The 22486-nt window shown below is 37.6% G+C and overlaps 1 protein-coding gene across 3 annotated transcripts in view; it reads right to left on the bottom strand.

The window, feature by feature from the left end:
* Hapln1 (hyaluronan and proteoglycan link protein 1) overlaps nucleotides 1–22486 on the bottom strand; it is a 61580-nt gene that overhangs the window by 10688 nt on the left and 28406 nt on the right. The window contains exons 1-3 of one of the 3 annotated variants that reach the window (XM_008853287.3): nucleotides 15135–15208; nucleotides 14391–14514; nucleotides 1841–2212 (exon numbers count right to left, since the gene is read on the bottom strand). In XM_008853287.3, coding sequence (XP_008851509.1) covers nucleotides 1841–2212; nucleotides 14391–14490 — 472 coding nt within the window. In that variant the 5' untranslated portion in view covers nucleotides 14491–14514; nucleotides 15135–15208. Of the gene's footprint in view, nucleotides 1–1840; nucleotides 2213–14390; nucleotides 14663–15134; nucleotides 15209–22486 lie in introns of those variants that run through there. The other 2 variants (XM_029556229.1, XM_008853286.2) reach the window with 2 other exon arrangements.

The following is a 22486-nucleotide window of genomic DNA, read 5'->3' as shown; positions in this document are numbered from 1 at the left end:
CAGCCCAGTGAATTCTGTTTGTTGGCAAAAAATTTGTTAGGCATATGACAGATTTTCAAATCCTAGCATACATAAAAGTAAATAGCTTTGGTAATAAAGGCAGAAAACAATACAGTAGTAATGTACATAATTTATCTTCCTAAGTGCCTGTCACAACACCTAAACAATGCTCTGTACATACTTGGAAACATCTGTGCCTGAAAGTTCTCAGACTATAATTTCATGTATTTGGCCCCAATTTCACCATTAGAAAAGTAACACAGTAGAAGATTAGAATAACAAATTTCTTGCTTTTGTGACATTATTTGCATATTTATTCATAGCTGAGGTGAATTTTGGAGCCCAAGCTACAGAATTTATACTGACATTATCTTCATTATGCATCTACAGTGATTATTTCTCAATAACGAAATTTCTAGCATTGTGGCTCACTGGTAGTGATCACAAGTCTTTATTCTAGCAAAGATGGATTTTCATTTTTAAATGAAATTACTCATGTTTTAAAGATAGTTACAGGAATAAAAATAAAAAACATAAGGACAAAATTTGAAGAACCTTGATCAATAGGTGAGAGAATTTTCTCAATATCTGGGAAAGATAATCAAGGCATAGCAAAGTGTACACGTAGCAGTCTGAGAGGAATGGCTGACTACTTCTGACAAAGACTGACCTTACAGTTACCACATACAGCCTATCACTGCCTCTTTGATAAAGGAAATCAGATTTCAATATTTGGTGACCATCTTGTGTATCAAATTAGTTCATACATCTTATGAAATGCTGATATTTATGGATATTAATGTGGGTCTATAAGAACTGAATGCACAGGGTAGCATGCACACAATTAGGAGTCAAGAACCATAACAAAGAAAGACCAGGGAAGTTCCTATCAATGTACTTAACACTGTGTAGTTTATCAGGCAGATGGAGCTGAGAAATCTCAACATGCATGATGGAATTTTATGGGATTCAGGAGGGTCACAATGTTCAGTGTTCCAATTTTTTCAAAAGCTACAAATCTGCTGTAGGATGGGAGAAGAAGTTCTAGAAAACACAGACCAATGATTTTGTGAAAAGAAAATATTCAATCAATGCAGTCAGATTTGTTCTTCAATGCAGAACCCTGCTGAAACGCAGGAATAGTAAGATGGCTTGTGATGTGTAAGAAACTAAGGACAGAAATTTCTTCAGAGTATTTATTGAGAAGAAGCAAGATGAAGATGGCTAAGACACTTTTTCTTGTACCGTTTTGTGCAGTGGTTTTTGAACCTATTTAATGTGTTGTATATTCAAGAGTAAAACTCTCCTCTACTGCCTTGATTATTTGGTACTCAATGTCTGAAAAGACTCTGGGTCATTAAAAAATTACTTTTTTTCAAGATATTTAAGTATATCCAGAGGTTACTTTTCTGTTAAATTAACTTCTTTAGTCATTTTACAGAACACAATTACATGCATTGTATTACAGATGAAGTCCTTTAAAGAATTTAACATTAGTTTGAAACTGAGAAAATTTTAGGCGCATAATAAAAAAAGAACCTAATTTGAATTTCTCAATAACCAGTTTTGAATAGCATAAGGCAATTTCTGAGAATTATTAATTCAGTTCCATTGCACATTTCTCTGGTTGCAAATAACTTCAATTTTGCACATAAGCATTTTGCATACCTTTCAAATGTGAAAGCTGAAATTATATGCAGACTGCAAAACATAAAAGAATAAAAAACACGCTGGGCATGGGCTTTGTAGTTATTACTATGGTAACCACTACACATTACTCACCACAGGAAGGAAGTAGTGATTAACACTTCAAAGTTTAACATACTTCATAGATACCTACCTTGCAACTCTAATGCCACCACAGCAGTGTCATCCTCTAGTCCTTCAATCACCTCACACTTGTATCTCCCGTAATCTTCCAGCGTGAGGTGTGTGATGACCAGGGAAGCATCATTGTCACTGCCTCCTTTCAGAAACACTCGACCCTGATAGCCTCCATAGGCTTTCTTGTGGTAGCCCATGGAAACGAAAACGTCCACTTCCCTGAGGTAATCTGAAGTTAGCTTGGTCCACTTAATTCGGATTTTGTGGATTCCTGAGCCAAATGCTGTGGGGTCTCGATAAAATTTACATGGCAGTGTCACATTGCTACCTCTGTGTGAAAACACCTTGGCTTGTTCTGCTTCCACAAGTAGACGGGGGCCATTTTCAGCTATGATGGGGAAAAAAAAAAGAAGAAGAAGAAGAAACAGAAATAATTGTCAATGATCTTTCAAGGTCAAGAGAAGTGACAGTTCCGTGACCATCAATATACACCAGTATCTTTTACGGTAAAATAAGCCCATTTGGATCTGCTAATACAATAAGTCTGAAATATACTTAAAAAGTATAAAGACACACGATTTACTTTCATTATAGTGTTAGCATTATGGTTGAAGCATGCAGTGCTTTAGCATCTGTAGCCTTCATTCAAAAGTAGTCTGTAGCATGCCACTGTGGAGCATTGCATAAATATGCATATATTAGGTTTCAGCCAAGACTAGGCATCAGAAAGGTAATTTTAGTGAATGCTGTTGACAAACTCCAGAAAGTTTTGAAACACATTCTTCAAAATTTGAAAGCTTAGAGTATATTGAAAATTTTATTTATTTTCTGATTCTCCAAATAATTGTCTTTACTCCCTTTAAATATTCTCTCTCTCTCTCTCTCTCTCTCTCTCTCTCTCATTTTATATTTATCACTTCCACCTTAATCACCTTTATGGTTCTTGCCCTTTGGTTTTCCTGCCTTCATCCCCCAGAGACTTTATTGCTTTGCACATAGCACCACAATATTCCAAGTTTGCCAAGTCAGCAGGGATATCGCTTTTAGAGAGCCAGCTGTTATTTTCAGATCTTGGCTTTCCCTGGGCTTTCCCCCTGGTTAGCACTTTATGTTTTGACCTTGACATATTCTCTTGAGGATGTGCAAGATGACAGTAAATGGAAAAAGCAGCATAAGAACTTCAGGACACATGGAACTTGTCTACATGCCATTTCTAAAATTCAAAAGCTGGCTTTTGTACAGGTCTGCAGTACTTGCAGCTTGAGGGTAGCAAACACTGAAGGATCCCTGGCCATGAATCTTTTAAGATGTACAAATCACCAGGAAGAGTAAACATTTGCTTTGACACAGATCTCAAAAATTATTTAATGACACACATACACGTATTCTGACTTAAAATTAAAAAGTCCAAAATCAGATTCTGTACTTGTATTTTTTATGATACTGAAATCAGAATTGATATTTAAAATTCGGTATACCATTTCATTTGTAAGTGAATCCCAATCCTAAAAAACTGAAAAGTGTAACACAGCTGTTAATGTTCCCACTTTCAACAATGCAAGAAGAATAACTTCATTAAATACCTAGTTATAATGAACCGCAAATGCAATTCATTAAGCAGTCCTTTATATTCCATTCATCATCTTTGTATTTAGAACAAGAGAATCTCAATACAAGAAATTTAAATTTCCCTCCTATTCTACCCTGCCCAGTATCCCAGTGGCTGCATCAAAGTTCTATTGAAATGTATCTAGTCTTCTTTTTCATAGAATGAAAAGACGCTATTGACTAAACACACTTATCAATGACCATAGGGCACACTGATGCCTAGTGTCTGGGGGTGGGGCACACTTGGGATCTGGGCCTTATGCCATGCTGGGCTGTGAGTTTATAAAGCAATGTGGCACATTGCTGAGCAGTCTCAGTTTCATGATTTGTCCAAGTTGTTCAGTTCAAAGTTACAACTAATGCCTGAATTCACAGAGACAAAGGGTATTGCAGTAGTTAGAACAAGGGCCTTCGTGCAATACAGACCTTAGTCTAACCTCAATTTGTCCATGACTAGCTCATTAGTTGGACAAGCTGTGCAACCCTTAAGCTCCAATATCCAGGTGAATTAAGGATACGGAAACTATCATTTAGTAGACCTAATGTGCGTGAAGCACTTGGAACAGTAGACTACGGAACAGTATAGCACACGATACTAACTGCTAGTTTTCTAATGTATAGCTTTTGCTCAATGTATCTCAGATATAATTCTTCCCAAAAGTGAGGAGAGTTTTCACATTTATACTTTTTCATAGTTTTAACTAATACTACTTTTGAGCCACGGAGAACAAAATATAAATATAGCCAATGTTACATGCATCATAAAGGAGACTTGGAAATGTGTGTGGTTTACTGCAATTATAAGTTGTTCCAGGATGAATCTAAGGTCTGAAAGTTTCATAAATTACAGAGCTAGAGCAAAGATCAAGGCTCTTGTATAAAAGGTACATACTTCTAATATTTTCTGCAAACTGTTTTGTAGTGTTTCATTGTGAGTAGAGGAAGATTTATGTAGTTTAATATTGAACAGTCTTTCAGATATATATGATTCTAGGATTGTGATTTCTTCATGGAAGGAGCGAGCCTTCCATAAAGAAGTCACTGACTGAAATTCAGAGAACTCTAGGAATGAGGAACCATACATTTAATGATGGCCACCCATCAATGTGCATTGAACTAAACCCCAGCATGGCCTTGATGGTGGATTCAGTTTGCTTTCAAAAGACATACACTGAAGATTATATAGCACTGAGCATTGCTAGAGGGACTGGCCTGCTTCAGAACAGGAAGACACAGAAGAATGAAACCTGGCTAGCAAGTCAGAAGATCCCTGGGTTCCTCTGCACAAGTTCTACTACAACTTGGTTCACTGTGCCTACCTCATGAGGACACTGAACTTACTCTAGCTATTTGGTCCGTGTCACAGGTTTTCATCACAGGGATCAGCCAGAAGACACACTAAGCAAGAAAGTAGAAAGTAAAGGGACAAAGGCATCAGAAAAGGAGTCAAGAGAACCGAGGATAGACTGCACAGTGTGGCCTAGAGCAGTGAGCCTTGGACCTGATCATGGAATTTTAAAACCTGAGCCAGATAGAAATTCATGCTTCAATCGAAAGGGTATTGATCAACAGGGTAGCCACATAGAAATACAAATGCAAAATATAAAATTAAACCTTGATCATCAGCATGAATACTTCTTGTTTCTCTTCTTTGGAAAATAAAAGAATAAATAAAACAAAGCTGCATGGTTTTATTTTTCTCTTGTTTTCTAGTGAATGTTCACACAAATATTTAAATATACTACTGAGGAACTTGTTCTTAAATGAAGCTGATAACTCAAAATATAAAGCTAATTTAGGAAATTAAAGCTGCTCAGTGGGGGACTTAACTTTTTTGAATTGCAGTTTATAAGTATGAAATTATTGTTTTTATTAGAAAGGGTCAATGATAGTGACTTGAGAGATTTGATGCCTTTCCAAGCCCAGAGCTTACTTCAGGGGAAACAGCAGGGCATGATGAGAACACTGACAGGGGTGCACTGAACCAGTGGGGCCTCATTATTTTACAGGCTCTGTGGTGGAATCTAGAGGACATAATTCACCTTTACCAAATGAAAGCACTGGTGCGACAGAACAGCTATGGTTGAATTTGCCATGTGCTTCAGAGGAAATATTTTAAATGGGACAAAAATGCTTGAAAAAAGGATATTCGAAATTCAGCTCTAGAATGGTACCTATTGTTTTTATTTCTATTAGAAGTGTAATTTTTTCTAAGTACGTACTCAATGAAATCAGGTAATAAAAAAGGAAATGTACAGTGAATACAAGTTTGTCCCTTTGAAACAACTGCAGATCATGCAAATAATGAATCTTGATTTGGTTACTTTCTTTCCTGGCATATGAAAGAAACAGGTCCCAGAAGTTTAGATTTCCTAGATCAATTCAAATTGACAATTTATTTAAGATGCCTAAGACAAGACATTAAACATATTTCTCTCCAAAAATAAATAAAAACTTTGCTACATTAAAAATACTTCTCGCTGGGCGTGGTGGCGCATGCCTTTAATCCCAGCACTTGGGAGGCAGAGGCAGGTGGATCTCTGTGAGTTCAAGGCCAGCCTGTTCTCCGTGGTGAATCCAGGACAGCTGGGGCCACAGGGAGACCCTGTCTCAAAAAGACAAAAAACAAAAAACAAAAACAAAAATTAAAAAAAATACTTCTCTCCAAAAATAAATGAAAACTTTGCTAACATCTTTTGTGTTAATATATAAAGATTATGATATATAAACACATACATAAAATATACACGTATAGTTACATATATACACACCTACATGTTTTTAATGTTTAGGTTATGTTAAAATGTGCAATCCAGTGCCACTAATTACTTTCACAATGCTGTGTAACCATCATTTTCACAAATTTTTTATTACCTAAAATAGAAATCTGATTTCTCTCTTACATCTCAAACTTGTAGGCATTAATTCAGTTGCAAACGCTAGGATTAGCCATTTCAAAAACTGTACAAAGTTTTAAAAATGCTTTTGTATTTTTGTGACTTTTTTCATCTTGGTAGGCTTAGATGTGTAAGACTAGTATGCTGGAAGCTGATATTTACCTTAGGTCAGTCAATCCTGTGGGAGGAGGAACATCTGGATAGGTAAGCATCCTACAGGCCACAGTTTCTCTGTCCTATGTACATGGCTTCTCCAGCATCAACACAGTGCCTGACATGCAGCAAGTGCTGGGATTAAAGCACATTAATGCTGCCTACTGCCTGTGCTGAGACAGTAGACATGGGTGTTGGTCTTGTTTTATAGTTTACACCATGTAACAGCTCTAAAATGAAAATGCTTTGTGCATATTATGTAAAGTTTAGGCAGAATGCATAATTTATACAATATGTTTCTCACTGTACCTTATACGCTCCATTTGAGTAAACACATAATTTGGGAAAAAATAGAGTGCCTTTGACTTTTAACTCATAATTACTTTGTTTCTTTTAGAATGGAGGAAGTGGTATTTTTCCTGGGACTGTTCATATGGAGTCAGTTCTCACTTTTAGTTACAATTCTGATGTGTGTAATTAGTTTACATGGAAACTTTTGCAAGTGTCCTGCCCCATATCTCTACCCCTGCCTCACTCCATTCACCTTTGCCTGTCCTTAGAGTGCTGATTACTTTTAATTTATCAGAAACAAAGCTTTAGCTTCCTTTCTTAGCTAATTATTGAATGCGAAGGATTTGAGCCTGTCTTCTAGAAGGGCACATCTGAAAAGGAGGGGTAGAGAGACCTTCTCATTCCTGCCCATGCCTCACAACCTGACCTGAGTTTGAAGTCTTGGGTGTGTCCTAGTTGATCTTTGCTTTCAGCTGGGGTTGACACTTTGATCTACAGATACATGCATGTATGTATGTTCCCTATCATTTGTGTAAATTCAAGAGCTATGTGTGGTTGTGCACCAACTATATCTGAAGATTCACCAGAAGCAATAATTTTGGTACCCTATGGGAAGATGCATACAAGAACGTCTGGCAGATTTGTTTTCCTGCTGTGCATGTGTCCACATTTAAAAGACTTTAAATTATACATATGTATTATGAACTGTCTAAAAAATAAATGAATTAAGGAAATTTAACAAATAAATACTCAACCAAATAACTTTGTCTATGGCATTTCTGGAAAGACACCAGAAGAAGCCAGTAGCTCCAACTATGGTACATTGTTACAATTAAAGCATTATGTTTTGCAAAAGGCTTGCTACTCTGTTGAAAATGGTATCTCCAGCCACATACTCACATACATGTAGGCAATACATTCATACACAGAAGTAAAAATAATAAATAAAATATTTTTAAAAGATGGTGTCTCCAAGCAAGATTTTAAAAACATAAATTTTATTTTGCTTTCCCTCTTCCTTAAAGATTATGTTTACAAGGACACAGATTGTTGTCTAGTTTTAAATTATAAATGAAAACCCCAATGCCGAAAACAGGACGATGGAGAATGCTCTCTCATGTTTAAGGATTGCCGCTGTTTTCCACCTTCGGCAATGCTGCCTTTAGATTGTACAGCTGCAAGGTCGTACTCCTTGGATCCATTTCACCTCCTCACCTGCCAGAGGCTACCTTCTCTCTAACAACCATCCAGTATCGGTGCGCTATTCTTTCCTGTCAATCTATCAAATTATCCAGAATGGTGTTTTTACAGGCTTCTCAGACGGCATGTATTCCTCCTTTTGATATCTGCATTTTCTGGTCTGATGCACTGTGGAGCATCCTCTCAGGAACTGAACATATCTGCCTTCCTCTCTTGCCTTCTGGCTAAATTATCTGTGATGGGAAATTGCTCAAAACTGTAGTATTGTTTGGGGCAATCCTGATCATGAATGTGTACTATGCCATTGTCATATCCAACCTTCACAGGAAAAAGTAAAGACATGCCTTCACTATTTGAGAGCCTAAAGGTGTATTTATGGTAATATTAAAACACTGTTTTTAGGAGCAGTGAAATATTATTTCAAAGGATATCAAACAAAACTCGGCTGTGTAATGTCAATAAAGGCAAACGTTTCTGCTTGAACTAGGCTTCAAGAGGCTGGAAGGAGCCATACTGGGTCAGATGAATCATAACACAGTTTAAAATCCCAGTTCTGATATATACATCTGAAACTGTGCTAATATCCTGAAAAATACTCTGTTTCTCTTTTCCATTTCTTCAGATTTTTACTACCACAGAGACACCAAAAGTGAAGGTAGTTAGGTCTCTTTTGCTGATAGAATTATTTGTGGGATTTTACTTTCCCATGTTAATTAATTCTTTATGTCTTTCCTCACCAGTTAAAGAATAATGGTTAAGCACACAGACTGTGCCTCTTACATCATGCCACTTAACCCTTCTGCAACTCAGTTTCTGTGTCAGTAAAACAGAATAAGACAACTTCATCCCAGGGTCCTTATGAAGGTGAAATAAAATATTATTCACTGAGAGTTTATGGGCTCTTGCTAAGGAGCATGTTCTTAGCGTCTCAAGTAGGCTGGACCTGCCCAACAGCTTATCCTCTTTACCATGTTCTCTTCATAAAACAGTTCCTAGAGACAGTTAGTTCCGAAAATGTCACATCTCATAAGATCTTTGAGCATTCCTCTAAAGTAGTGATTCTTAACAGGTCTGCATGTGAGACTATTAACTCCCATAAGGCCCCACCCCTCCCTGTTGGACAATTGGCAGTAAACAATTGATGGGGCAGGAGTATCATCTTCTCTAGAGTTGTGACCACTGACAAATCACCCTTGCTCCAGTAAATAACCTCCCATTCATGGGCAAGAAACTCTGATTAAACTCAGTGGACCACACACATAAAAAAAGAATTGAGAGTGGTTTACATGAACTCAGTCTGGCTCCTGTGAGGGTGTGGTGTGCAAGAAAGACTGCCCCAGGTATGAATCTCAACTTCAGCACCCAAAAAGCCTGTAGTAGGCTGCTTAGTCTCTGTCAACTTCAGTGAGGATGACCATCTTCATACAGTAGTTGGGAGGGCTGAAGATGATGAGGCTATACATTTTACACTGTGCTTCACACAAAGTAACTGATTATAAAAGGCAGTGCTGGCAGATTACTATTCTGCCATAGTCCCAAAGCAAGAGATGGTTTAATATTTTTGTGAGCTTTAAAATTCTCTTTTATGGTTAATAATTCTTCAGAATTTAAATTTATCCATGCTAATAGGTATCCATGATGAGTAAAGATCCAGCATTTAACTCTTATTTATTTGGACTGAGGAAAAAATAAATCAGGGAATCACCAGGAGATTAAGAAAAAAGAGAAGAAAATAAAATTGGAACATTTCAACAGTCTCCTGAATGATATTCTTATGCTAAATATACTTTCCAGGATTGTGACTAAAGAGGCTTGTTTCAAAGTTTCCAGAGAGACTGGACTAGCATGTGCTGTTTTTCTTTATTATCTGTAATTATTCACACATTTACTAATTATTGAAACTCTCCTTATGTGGCAAAGAGGTAGAGCTCAGATGTATTTGTTTCCATGCAGACAACTTCTATTCTGAGTGGAAGGGTACAGTCAGATAACTTATAACTTCTAGAAAGGACACTTGATCCTTTGCACTAAGATTAATCCTGTAACAAAATATGAAAGACAACAAAGTAATACAAACACCTGAGGGAAGAAAAATAAAAGAATCATTAGGCTGTAATGGGTCAGATATTCAGTTTGGCGAGGAAAGAGAGAAAATACAAGTCAGACAAAAATGATTAGGTTGATCAAGGCTTGGGAAGATGAAGGGAGTCCTTGGAGAATAGGATAGTGGAGTGAACAGGGCTGTACCCACTGTAGGGAGTGCATGCCGCATTCTAAAAGGGGCAGATACAGGTCTTACTGACCCTGTTCCATTCCTGTAGGACACAGGTTGAAAACCAACAAGTCTGAATTTTCAACACGGGCTAGAGAAATAGTTGCTAGCTTCTAATGTCAAGTCTAATTCTAAACCATTGCAACTGATCCAGATTTAAAGACTATTTTTCTCCCTATATAGTCAGGCTATTCTTGAAGTTGTGATCTTCTTAACTCAGCCTCCTAAGTGCTGGGATTACAGGCATGTGCTATCATGCTAAGATGTACTTTAGATTAAAAAAAGCAATATATGAAAAAAAAAACCATAAAATTTCAACCAAAAGAACAAGATTTGCCAGTTAATAAGTTTGTATTTTTGTTTGCTCTGGATATGTGGGATGTTTTCTAATAATCATCAACCGGTCAAATTCAGAACCCAGAAGAGTCCTGAAAATGTATAAAATGTGTATATGTATTTTTTTCTAAAAAAACACCTTTTACTATAAAACAGCCATAGGCATGCTGACAGTGCTATGGTCATTCAATACATAAATACCTAAAATACATAATGCAATACAAAAATGCAATGGTCATTCAATATAAATTTATTGCCACTTAAAAGGAAGATTACATATAAGCTTTCATGCCTGAATGTATAAAACTGTATGGTTTTAATAGAGTTAACAGAATAACATATAATATCATGTATAGTGTTCATATCAAGTTTAGAAATATTCATAAAATATATTTTATGAGTTAATATTGAGCAATAAAAACATCAGCGAGAATGAATATATAGCTCTAAATAGATTCTTTTGCAACTAATTACTCTTCCTGAGGAGATGATTTGTCCTTCCATAGATGATAAACCAGTATCTGTGTAAAAGCAGGTCAATATTTGACAATTTTTTGAATGATCAAATAGTTTGAGTGAAAACTGGTGCAGCTACTATGGAAATCATTGTGGAGAATTATCAGAAAGGTAAAAGTAGATCTATCATACAATCCAGCTGTAGCATTCCTTGTGAAATTGCCAAAGGACTCCATATCCTACCACAAAGACGTTTGCTCAGTCGTGTTCCCTATCAGTCTTTTCATGGCAGCTAGGAACAGAGGGGGTGTCTGGGAGAATGTGGAAGGAGTTGGAGAGGGGCGAGGACAGGATGTGGGTGTCATGTAGATATAGTGTATTTATGTAAATACACTGTCAATGTACGAAAATTTTAAAATGAGAGTGAAAATCAATTAAAATGGCCAAAAGAAAAAAATGTACATATTTAAAGATAAGTAGATGTGGATCAGAAATTATAAATATCAATAGAAGTAAGGGTGGTATGCACATATGTGTTTCTGTGCAGTCAGTAGTTCTTTGTGTGTGTATGTACATGTATGTGCATGTGATATGTGTTATATGTGTGTATGTACACTTGCATGTATATGGAGGCCAACATCAGGTGTTTTCCTTGATCATTCATTCCCCTTTATTATTTTGTTTGTTTGCTTGTTTTTGAGACAGGGGCTCTCATTGAATATGGAGCTCATTGAGTAGGCCAGGCTGGCTGGTCAATAATCTCTGACTTCTCTCCAACCCCCAGTGCTTGGCTACGTATGTGCCATCATGCCCAGATTTTTGCATGGGTGCTGGGGGGTCCAAACTCAGTCCTCACCCTTACACAGTAGGCACTTAGAAAACCAAGATCTATGCTTGCAATGTCATTTGGCTATGTCTCCTCCTTCCCTGCTATCTTCCTTCTTTCCCTTCCTTCCTTCTTCCCTTTTCTTTCTGCAAGATTAAACATTTCTGTGCCTGTATCTCTAAAAAAGCCACCAAAAGAAAACCTTCAAAGAGGACTTCAGGAAGTAACTAAGGTAACTCTTATCAAGGAGGTTTTAAAGTGTAGAGCATATTCTCACACAGCTAAGGAGAGTCTAAGGGTGATATGCAGTACACCTCAACAAATTTAATCTTGTTGGGGAATTTAGAATACAAAAATAGAAAATTAGTGAAAAATAAGAGGCAGAAAAGATGATTTCATGGTAATGTGAATTTTAAACATTTTTTTTTCATCCCTTCCTAGGCTATACTCTTATCAGAACAATTCAGGAATCTGAGGTTCAGATAATAAAACTGATCAGCTGACTGCAAATTTCATGTCCTTTTAGCTCCTCTATGTTTTTACAAATACGTTTTTAAATATAAGGAAATAATCTAACACTTCAAGAAGGTAATAGAGATTATCTGCCTTTCAGGTTCTCTATTGTGTTATGAGGTTTAAATGTGCATTATGAAAGATAATTGGAACTACAACAGGCCACTTGGAAGTGGATTCTCAGAAGTATGCAACTTGAAAATTCAATGTGAGTGCTGTAACAAAAGAAGAAGAAAAAATGGGGAAAAATAAGAGTGAGGATATTTGAGCAATTTTACAATGAATCTTGTTTTATGAGGATAATTTCATAATTCTGTTTTCAAAACCACACTTAAGTATTAATGTACACAAGCAAATATAGGCTTAGTAGTTGTATCCCTTGAAAGCCCTAAGCAACTGTTCCAGGCAAGCCTACACTTTCTAAGAATATAAATTTACAATTAAAATGAAATGGACTATCAAGGTATTTCGAAAAAAATTCAACAGTATATGGAAATCATCCAGATAATTCTGATACCTTGGGTTGAAGTTTCTTCGCAGTAAATTTCAACAGAAAAGATGGGATTGTGAAGGCTGGGAGAACAGGTTTTCCTTATTAAAATAAGATTGTTCTGACTAACATGAATTTTTAAATGCCAATCTGTTTTTAAAATAATGTTTTCATTAATTGGGTCTAACATAGGCTAACTGTCATGTATTGCTTATACTATAACTTGAGTAACTCCTGGTAACTTGAAAGCAGTTCTATAGCTCATTTTACATTAGATTTAAAGTTACTATTATTAATGATTTGGTATTACCATTTCACTTGAATTGAATCCTGTGGCTATAAGTTTAAAGGATGTTATTCTTCATCGGTATCTTTGTGTGTAAATATTTTACAGCCCTTGAGAAAGAGCCTCAGTTCATATATAATGAAATGGTTGAATCAGCAGCTTGTAGAGTAAAATTTTTGATGATATAATTTCTTTTCATAGTTCAACAGTGAAAAAATAAAGCCGGTGGAAGCAAACAAAATTGAAAAAGCTATTTCTAAAGTATTTAGACACAGATGGATCAGAAATTCTATTTTGATAGCCAAAATACATACAGGAAAATCTTTCTACTAGATTTACACTAATAAAATGACCTTTAGAAGACATAGTTTTCAACAGTGAATGCAGTTTTCTGAGACTGCACTTTTGACCTTGAAAGCATAACTTGGTATATCTTTCAGCAAACATAATATCTTTGGTTCCCAAACTGAGTTTATCTCAAATTAGTAATGTCATATGTTTAAACTGTTAAAAATTGTAATTCTTATTCGGATTATTTAGTATCCAAGGGCATGTGAGAAGCTACAGTGCCCTGGACTGCCCTTCCTTACTGCATGAGTCACTTAGCTTTCTATTGCAGGATGTCCCTCATCCAAAGCTCCCGCTGAGGAAAGAGCTGCATTATACTGCAGCCTCCCAGCCCTGCCACGCTGTCTGGCTAAGGATTCAGCTGAGCTCAACAGAAACATATAGTTTCAATATATTGGTTCGTGGGAACTAAAGCCTCATAGCGAAAGTAGAATAGGGTGAGCTGCTCTTTCCTGGATCATAGTTTGTTTGATTTTCACCTTATTTGCATTGTTTCTGTTAGTCATTAAACAGTTCTTGTAACAACATGACCTTACATCCTGAGTTTCGCTTCGTATTTCTTCCCTCCACCTTGAATTCATATGAACTTCGTGCTCTCCTTGAAGATAGCAACTTCAACTTGAAGATCGCAACTTCACTAAAAAGCACTAAAAGTTCACTGCATTACTCACTGTAGATGGACATTCTTAAGATGTCCAACTTTAATTGTGCCCCACGCATAACGTTCCCCTAGTACATTCGTATCCAAAAGCCAGAATCATGTTCACTAATTAGCAGAAAGGGAAAGAAAAAGTTAATGCAGCAGACCTAAAATGAACAAACAGTAAGCTAGCTCTCAGCTGTAATTGGAAATTAATTTTTTGCTCATTTGAGAACTTGTGTTTTCTTACCTTGAATGTGGATAACTCTGTCATGATCCAGAGAGTAGTTTTCTGAAAAATGATCAGCCCAACAGATTGAAATCAGCACCAGAAGAAGTAGACTCTTCATCTTTGTAGCTCAGACTCTTCCTCACTGTGAGGATCACATACAAAGAGGCTTGTGAAATTTGGAACCCTTTGGAGTGTTGCACTGCACAACTTATTACCCCCTTATCATCGTAGAATGGGTCTGTAAAAATATTTAACCCAATCTGTTCAGAAGTTACTGTAGCTGCCTTGGAGAGCCGACGACGGCAGCTTTGAACAATTTCAGTTCCTTTTGAACAGCCAGAGTCCAAACAGTGTTTAACTCTGTCTTTGCAGAATTGTAAATCTAGAATTTTTTTTAAAGCTGTATTTTTGACATAAGGAAATATAGCAAATTAGAAAAAGATGTAGCAAGGAGCCAAACAGACACATAAAGAACTAACCCTTTGAGTTTGGAGTATAAGTTAGTATAACAGCAGATTGATACATCTATTTATGAATATTTATCACCCAGCCTAATTAGGAGCTGAATCTTAAACAGGAGCACATGAAGACATTTGCGTGAAACTTGACATGATCATTTACATGTGGTTCCCTAAGCAGATTAGATTTGCTTGTTCTAAATAGAAAAGAGGACAAAAAATAAAATAAATAAATAATAAATAAATAAATAAATAATAAAAACCGATTAAGCAGAAGTAGCACATTTGTTACAGATTCACTTACCATCTTAAGACACTGCTTGGTCTATGGTGAATAGTTGAAAATTATGGACAAACTAGGTTAGGATTGTGGATGTCACCGCTGCAGTCATAGTGATTGATTTTTTTCATTCATTCTAGCCTAAAGTGCTGACGCACCAACTTAGAGTGGCAGGTAGGGTCCCTGCAGTCAGCAGAGCTGCGGCTGCAGGGCAAGTCTGTGCCAGCCTAGCAGCACAATTAGGCAAACGAGGAGCTGAAATAGACGAGAGGCACAGCTCCAGTCCTAAATGAAGGAGGCAGTTGTCCTTTAGTCACAACTGACTTGATATAAAGGGACAGAATACCTCATCCCCTAAAACTTTGTCACTGGAAGGACTGAAAAGTGATTTCAAGCAATATAAACCTTACAGCCTATGTAGTATTTGCCAGGGAAGAATTTCAGTGTAGTTTCTGTAATAACATGAAAGCTGACACAAATACTAAAAAGGACTTTTCTTTTGCTCTCCTGCACACAGCAGCCTTAACAATACTGGCTGTTTTTAAAACTGGAATTGCACAGTACTGGCTTCTCACACTAATTTTCGCCCCCCAGGAAATCCTGACTCCCTGGAATACTTCTATTTATGAGTTTCTGTCTGTTCCTGGAGGGCAGGCTGTGCTCTACAGCTTGATGCCCTCCTCCACTCCCAGGACTTCCCCAGGTCTCTTTGGGGACTGGGAACACACCTCTCTGCAATTATATTACAGAGACTGTGCAGTGCTGTGATGCAATGGGCCCATGCTTTCACATTTACTGTCATTTCTTCCCCCTCATTATATCAGTGAAAAAGACGGTGGACATACAACTCATCTGTCTTTGAAACTAATTGAATTCTCTTCAAAATTCTACCTGATTTATCAATTTATTTTCTCACTTTATTTGCTTGCCCCTGTGGGGATGTTTAAAAAAATGTTTTGTGTACTAATGATCTCGTCTATAAAATTACAATTAACAAATATTGTTTATTTTAAGCCCAGAATTGTGCTTTAGGTGGACAGATACAATAAAGGCAACTTTTGGGGATTTGCAATCTAATTGATATAATTATGCAAATATGAGTCAATAGTCAAAGTACCAGAAGCTGCTGTGAGTTCTGCTTACTCAGGGATCAGGGAAGGGCAGGGCTGCACTATGAAAGGCATAGCCTGAAGAAATGAATAATACGATTTCACCAAATTACATTTTCTTTCTGTTTATTTTTGTTTCTTCAAAGCAGGGCCTCACAATATAGCCCTGGATATCATGGAACTCACTATACAGACCAGGTTGGCCTTGAATGCAGAGATCTCTCTGCCTCTGCCTCCCAAGTGCTGGAAATAAAGGTATGCGCCACTACTCAAGTCTCAACTTCAACAGTTTAAAACAGGAGACATTCTAGGTAACAAGGTGAACAAGGACAGAGAATATGCTAGATTAATTTCAGTACTAGTACAATCAAATACACATTAACTGGTAGGGATTTACAAATACATGCATGGTTAAGGTGGTGTATTTTACCACTGCAGTTACCTAATTACCCTCCTTTTACCCTAAAATTACAATATATATGAAAGAGATACAGGTAGGTAGGTAGACAGATGATAGATAGATACATGTCCTTTAATTCTACACCTCTGTATTTAAACTTATACCACTAAGGCTGGATTCCGCTGAGTCAGGATATCAGCTGTCTCATAGCCGAATTCTAAACTGCAAACATCTTGAGTTCATGCATGTGGTATATGCGGAAGAGGCATAGATGACAATAATAATAATAGAAGTTTGCTTTCATTAGTTATCTATTCTTTGCCAAGTCCTATGCCATGCCTTCTGCACACTAATGTTACCCTACTAAGGTAGCTAATGTTACCCTTGCACACTAATGTTACCCTACTAAGGTAGCTAATGTTACCCTTGTAACAATACTGTGAGACAAATATTCATTTCTCTGAGTAAAGACAATCTTCATGCTCAAAGTCACACATCTAAATGGCGCAGTTTGGATTTGCCTTTAAGTAAAAGCATCTCCTACTTTAATTTATACTTGTGTGTGTGTGTGTGTGACAAGTTATTTGTGGTTTTCTTTTCTTTCTTTATTTGAATACATTGATTTGAAGCTACTATGATCTTAGAATTTTAAATCTTGTTACATGTGAAAATGAATTTTCTTTCAAGATCTATGATAATTTTCTGTTCATCACTATGCCCTGACTCGTTTACGTTAATCTTGATAACGTGAGTCTCACTAGGGCTCATATATGTGGGCACACACACACACACACACACACACACACACACACACACACACATATTCTTTGAAAAAGTCGAGTATGACTCATCTGTTGTGACTTCCTCCTACTACAGAGGCATATATAAAGGAACACTTTGGAGTGCTCCACACTGGTATTAATGCAATTTAGGCAGGTGAAAGAGGAAACTGTCGTTTTTGCCCCAGCAGCACAATTACCTTTTTAATAATCATGAAACAAGAAAAGTAAACTTTAGACACATAATTTTCAAAAAGTCTGAACAAACTGAAAAGACGGCTTAAGGTTCTGTACACACAGACTGAGCCTTTTGAGGAAATGGGCTATCCTGAGGGTCTTTGTGCTGCTCCACAGCATACGAGAGCAAGACACTGGAGTCATGGGACTGGAGGAATGAATCTGATTCTTGTTTGTAGTCTTCTGTAAATATCTTGGTGTGTTAGGTGAAAATTTTCAGCCATGAGTAAAATGCAAGAAATTAAGGGTACTTTATGAAACCAGCTATTAAGAACAGTTCCTGAAATAGCACTTGTAGTTCACCTGTAACCCACATATTGACTCAATTAGACAGAAACCCAGCATAGATCTGGGGAAATGTACATCAGGTCCCAACTTTAGTTGAAGAACTATTGGCAGCTGATTGCTGCTGGGCGAGGGAGAGTTGATCTTCTTTAAAGGAGAGGCTCTAGATAGGCTGACTAGACTCCAGTTATTGAACTTGCACTGAGGACCATCTGGGTACATGAATTTGACTAGATAGGTCTTAACATAAATGACAGAATGCATGAAATCTGGTGTAGAGGGGTTATGGATGGTGAGGATGGGGGAAGGGCTGTAAGATGATTAAGATGTTTTGTGTGAAGTGCACAAATGTGCAATAAAAATATACATTAAGAAAAGAATGTTTAATTTTGTTTTGTGCACCTGTATGTATATATGGTATATGTGCATATTGGTATGGATATGTACACATGTGCATGCATGTGTGTGTGTTTGTGGAGGCCAGAAGTTAACATTCAGTGTCTTTGATTGCACTTCATGGTGTTCCATGAGATGAGTTCTCTCACTGAACCTGATATTTACTGATTAGCTGGACTGGTAGGCTAATTATTCACAGAGATCTGCTTCATCCTGCCTCTCCAGTACTTGAGTTACAGACAAAATGTGTCATGCCTAACTTTTTACATAGATACTAAGAGTCTGAACTTAGGCCCTTATGCTTCCATGGAAAACATTTTACCAACAGAGTCATTTCCTCAGCCCCAACTGTCACTATAACCTTTCAAGCCTTGCTACTATGATGATGCAACCAGCTTCCAAATAAGTCCAGATTGAAATGTTGATGCTCATAGTAAAAAATATAGGCCAGTAGATAGTTCAGTGGGTAAAGGAGCTTGCTGCCAAGGCTGATGGCCTAAGTTTGAGTCCCAGGACCCAATATGGAGAGAACTAATTCCTTTGAGTTGTCCTCTGATTTCACATGTAAGCTCTAGCATGCACATGCCCTGCCCCAATAAGTAAATGAACATATAAATGTTATGAAAATATAAAATAGGTGATAAGCTTGCAATTTCACAATACTGCTTTGGAGATAATTGAACACTATTTGAAAGCAGGGTACCCTTCCAAAAGTAAAACCCAAGCAGTCATATATAGATAAACTAATATCAATAATCTAATACTAAAATGATTATTTGCAGAATGTAGAACCTCTTGGGGTATAACTGGATCTCAAGAGGGAAGCCATGCTTGGGAATAATCCAGAAAACATAAAACAAAACAAAAAAGACCCCATACAAATCTCCCCCACACTGCTCAATTATACAATGATAATTGTTCCTAAGAGAAACACAGGAGAATTAAGCTTCCTGGTCAGCACAGCCTTTCCCTGTCACATTGCATAGTCTCATTAAAGCACTTGCTGTGGAAAAAATTTTCCAGATGTCTGGAACTGCCTGTCCTGCCGCAAGCCTTCTCACTGCAGTCATTTTCTAATCTGGCCATATTAAGATATTGCTTAGTTGCCCTTGATATGATCCTTTGGCCACCTGGATGACTGGAAGACATCAAAGCCCAGAAATTAGAAAAGTGAGTTCCACCCTGTGTGTCATCATAACTACTTCAGGTCTCTGGTTCACCAGTGCAAACCAGGAATGAAGGCAACTTTGCCCTGGTTTAGATATATTCTTGAAAAATAGTTACAAATTTTATCAAATTCACGTAGCCTTTGTCAAACTCGATCCACTTTCATGAATAAACATAAAAATAGGCAAAAGAAAATTTTTTCCATCTCAGGGGCTGCTGAGTCTTCTAAACCTATTATTTGAAGTGGGCTCAGGAGTCCAACTAGTATGGTGCCTGAAACAACACCTGGGGTGCTGTGAGAAATGTGGGTCATGAAGACGCACTATCAGTAACCCAGGGGTGTTTAACCATCTCTCTCTCTCTCCTCGTGATTCTGATGCTTACTCAAATATGACAAGTGTAATAAACTTTTAAGACTACTAAGTGTCATGCTGCTCCTCCCAGGAAGCCTCCCTCATCCTCCAAGGGGTGGGGAATGGGAGAACAGTGCAGAGGAGGGAGTATGGAGAGGGATAACAAATACTAAAGGCCTTTAGAAACAGCCATACATAGTCGGGCGTGGTAGCACTCACCTTTAACTCCAGCACTCAGGAGGCAGACACAGGTAGATATCTGTGAGATTAAGACCAACCTTGTCTACATAGTGAGTTTCAGGCCAGCTGGGGCTACAGGGAGACCCTGCCTCCCCACTCCCTCAGAAAACAGCCGTATGGAAACTTACCACCTTACCACCATAGAACCTTTTCTAAAAGTATATATATTTACATTACAAAAACAGATTAAAAGGAGTTCGCTTATAACATGGAACACTGCCCCTACTAGACACCATAAGGTAACAAAATAAACCCCGATAACAGGAATGGACTCCTTCTCTTGAAGCTGTTGACCAGGGGTCCTGTAGACCCTCAAACAATACTGGCCATTCCCCCTGCTCTTGGATACTCATCAAAACTTGATAGTAAGACCTTACTAAAGACACTGCATACCTGAGCTATAGAACAAACAGAAATCAAGCTGGTACTGACTTCATAGCCTCATTTTTCCTGGCTAGCTTTCATAGTGCTGGAAGGTGCTATGTATGCTACCAGAAGAAAAAAATATTATCAACTTTACCTAGCTGTGGATCCTGTAAACTACAACTGGCCTGGCAGCATATGTCCACCTGTGCAATAGCGGCATGTAGAAGCAACCGACCACTTTCTGATTCTATTTAAAGTCTGTTTCATAAGATGGAGCCCTTACCTGACACTGATATCAGCCTAGGACCCTGAGGTTAGACAAGCCACAGGACATAGGGGGAGGGCTGAATACTAGTTTTCTACTAAATAATTACCATATTAAACTGACTCCTAATGACTTATTGTTATACCCACAGATTAATGTACTTCTCAAGTCTCACCAGATAATTTTCCTTATGCAACAGATGGTGAGTACCACAGAGTCCCACAACTGGCAAGCATGCAGAGAAAAAGAGCCTGCAGAGTGCATATCCTTGAATAGGATACCTAAATCAAACTTCGGTCTTCAACAGCTCAGGGATCATTGTGGAAGAGGGGGAAGAAAGGTTGCTAGAGGCAGAGGTGGTATATGACCACAAGAAAATAGATTTCAATACAGCTGGTCAGTCATTCATATAAACCGACAGCAATTGCCACAGCATGCACAAGGTCCATGCAAGCTCAAACCAGACAAAATTCTAGCATAGATGTGAAGTAGGCAAGAAACTTCCAACATCCTACTGGGATTACAGGTGTGAACCACCATGCTCAGATTTATACAGTGCTAGGGATCAAACCCAGAGCTTTGTGCATGCTAAGCAAGCACCCTACTAACTGAGCTATATCCCCAGCCACTCTTAAATTTTGTTTGAACAATATGTACTGATATATTTGAGAAATACTGAGTTTTTCTGTGCCTGCAGTTTGTGCTAAAGATCTAAGCACATCTTTACAAATTAGGTCAAAATTGATTGGGCATCAGTTAGACGTAGATGTTTTCACAATTTATTGGAGGTTTCTTCTCCAATCTAAAAATTCAGAAATCTTGCTCAGTTATACAGATAAAATATAGGAGATGGAATTTAGAACCCCATCACTTAAAAGTTTGCAGGTTTACTGTATCAAATAATTTCTTTCTTTCCCTCCTCTATGTTTTGAATTCGGGTTATTTTTTTCCTGTTTTCCCCATGACACCTCCAACCTTCTCTTCATTATTGTGTTTGCTTTTTTTTCTTCTTCTTTGGTTTATTTTTTATGGGGCTTTTGGCTACTCTAACATTCCCCCTTCTAAAGAGATAGCCCTAAAATCTTTTAAGGATTAGATAAACACTCCCAAATATTTTTGACATTTTTGGCCTTTGGAATGGAGTATATTGCTAAGAGGCCCAAAGACATTGTGAGTTTTAGCCAAGAAACTGGTTACATTTCTTTGGGGTCTTTTTACCGTAATTGCCTAGCCAAGTCCTACCTCCTACTCTTATCACACCTTCCTCTGAAGAGGTTACCCAAATTGCCAATAGGGAATCAGGACACAGACTGCTCTGGCTTCTTCCATGCTGAACAGTGATGCAGGCTGAGGCAATTGGAGCACCCCTTCAGTGGGTATATATAAAAGACTCCCAAATTGCCTAACCCTTGTCTCTGGGGGTGGGAAGAAAGTCCTTGAATCATGAATAGGAGATGTGAAGGAGAAGTAAAGGCAAAAGTAGCTAGCATTACAAGTTCTAGACAGAGAACTAGAAAAAGGTCAGAACAGGGAAATTTTCAACTGTTCATATGAGAGTCCACTGGAGATTCTTGAAAAAGGCTTCCAAAAGCATCCCTCTATTGGGTTCCTCATTTTTCTTTTGTCTGTCAAGGCTGGACTAGAGAGTGATAGATTCAGGATTTGCTTTCAGGTATTTTGATAGCTGTTGGAGTGGTTAGAATCAGTGTCAGTTCCCTCTCAAAGGCTTCTAGATGGGGGGAGAAAACAAATTTATCCATCATTTTAGAACAATAGCTT

This window comes from Nannospalax galili, unplaced genomic scaffold (assembly GCF_000622305.1).
Source record: "Nannospalax galili isolate Female #2095 unplaced genomic scaffold, S.galili_v1.0 scaffold45, whole genome shotgun sequence".
In the NCBI taxonomy this organism is placed as follows: domain Eukaryota; kingdom Metazoa; phylum Chordata; class Mammalia; order Rodentia; family Spalacidae; genus Nannospalax; species Nannospalax galili.
This window is presented reverse-complemented; position numbering and strand designations above follow the sequence as displayed.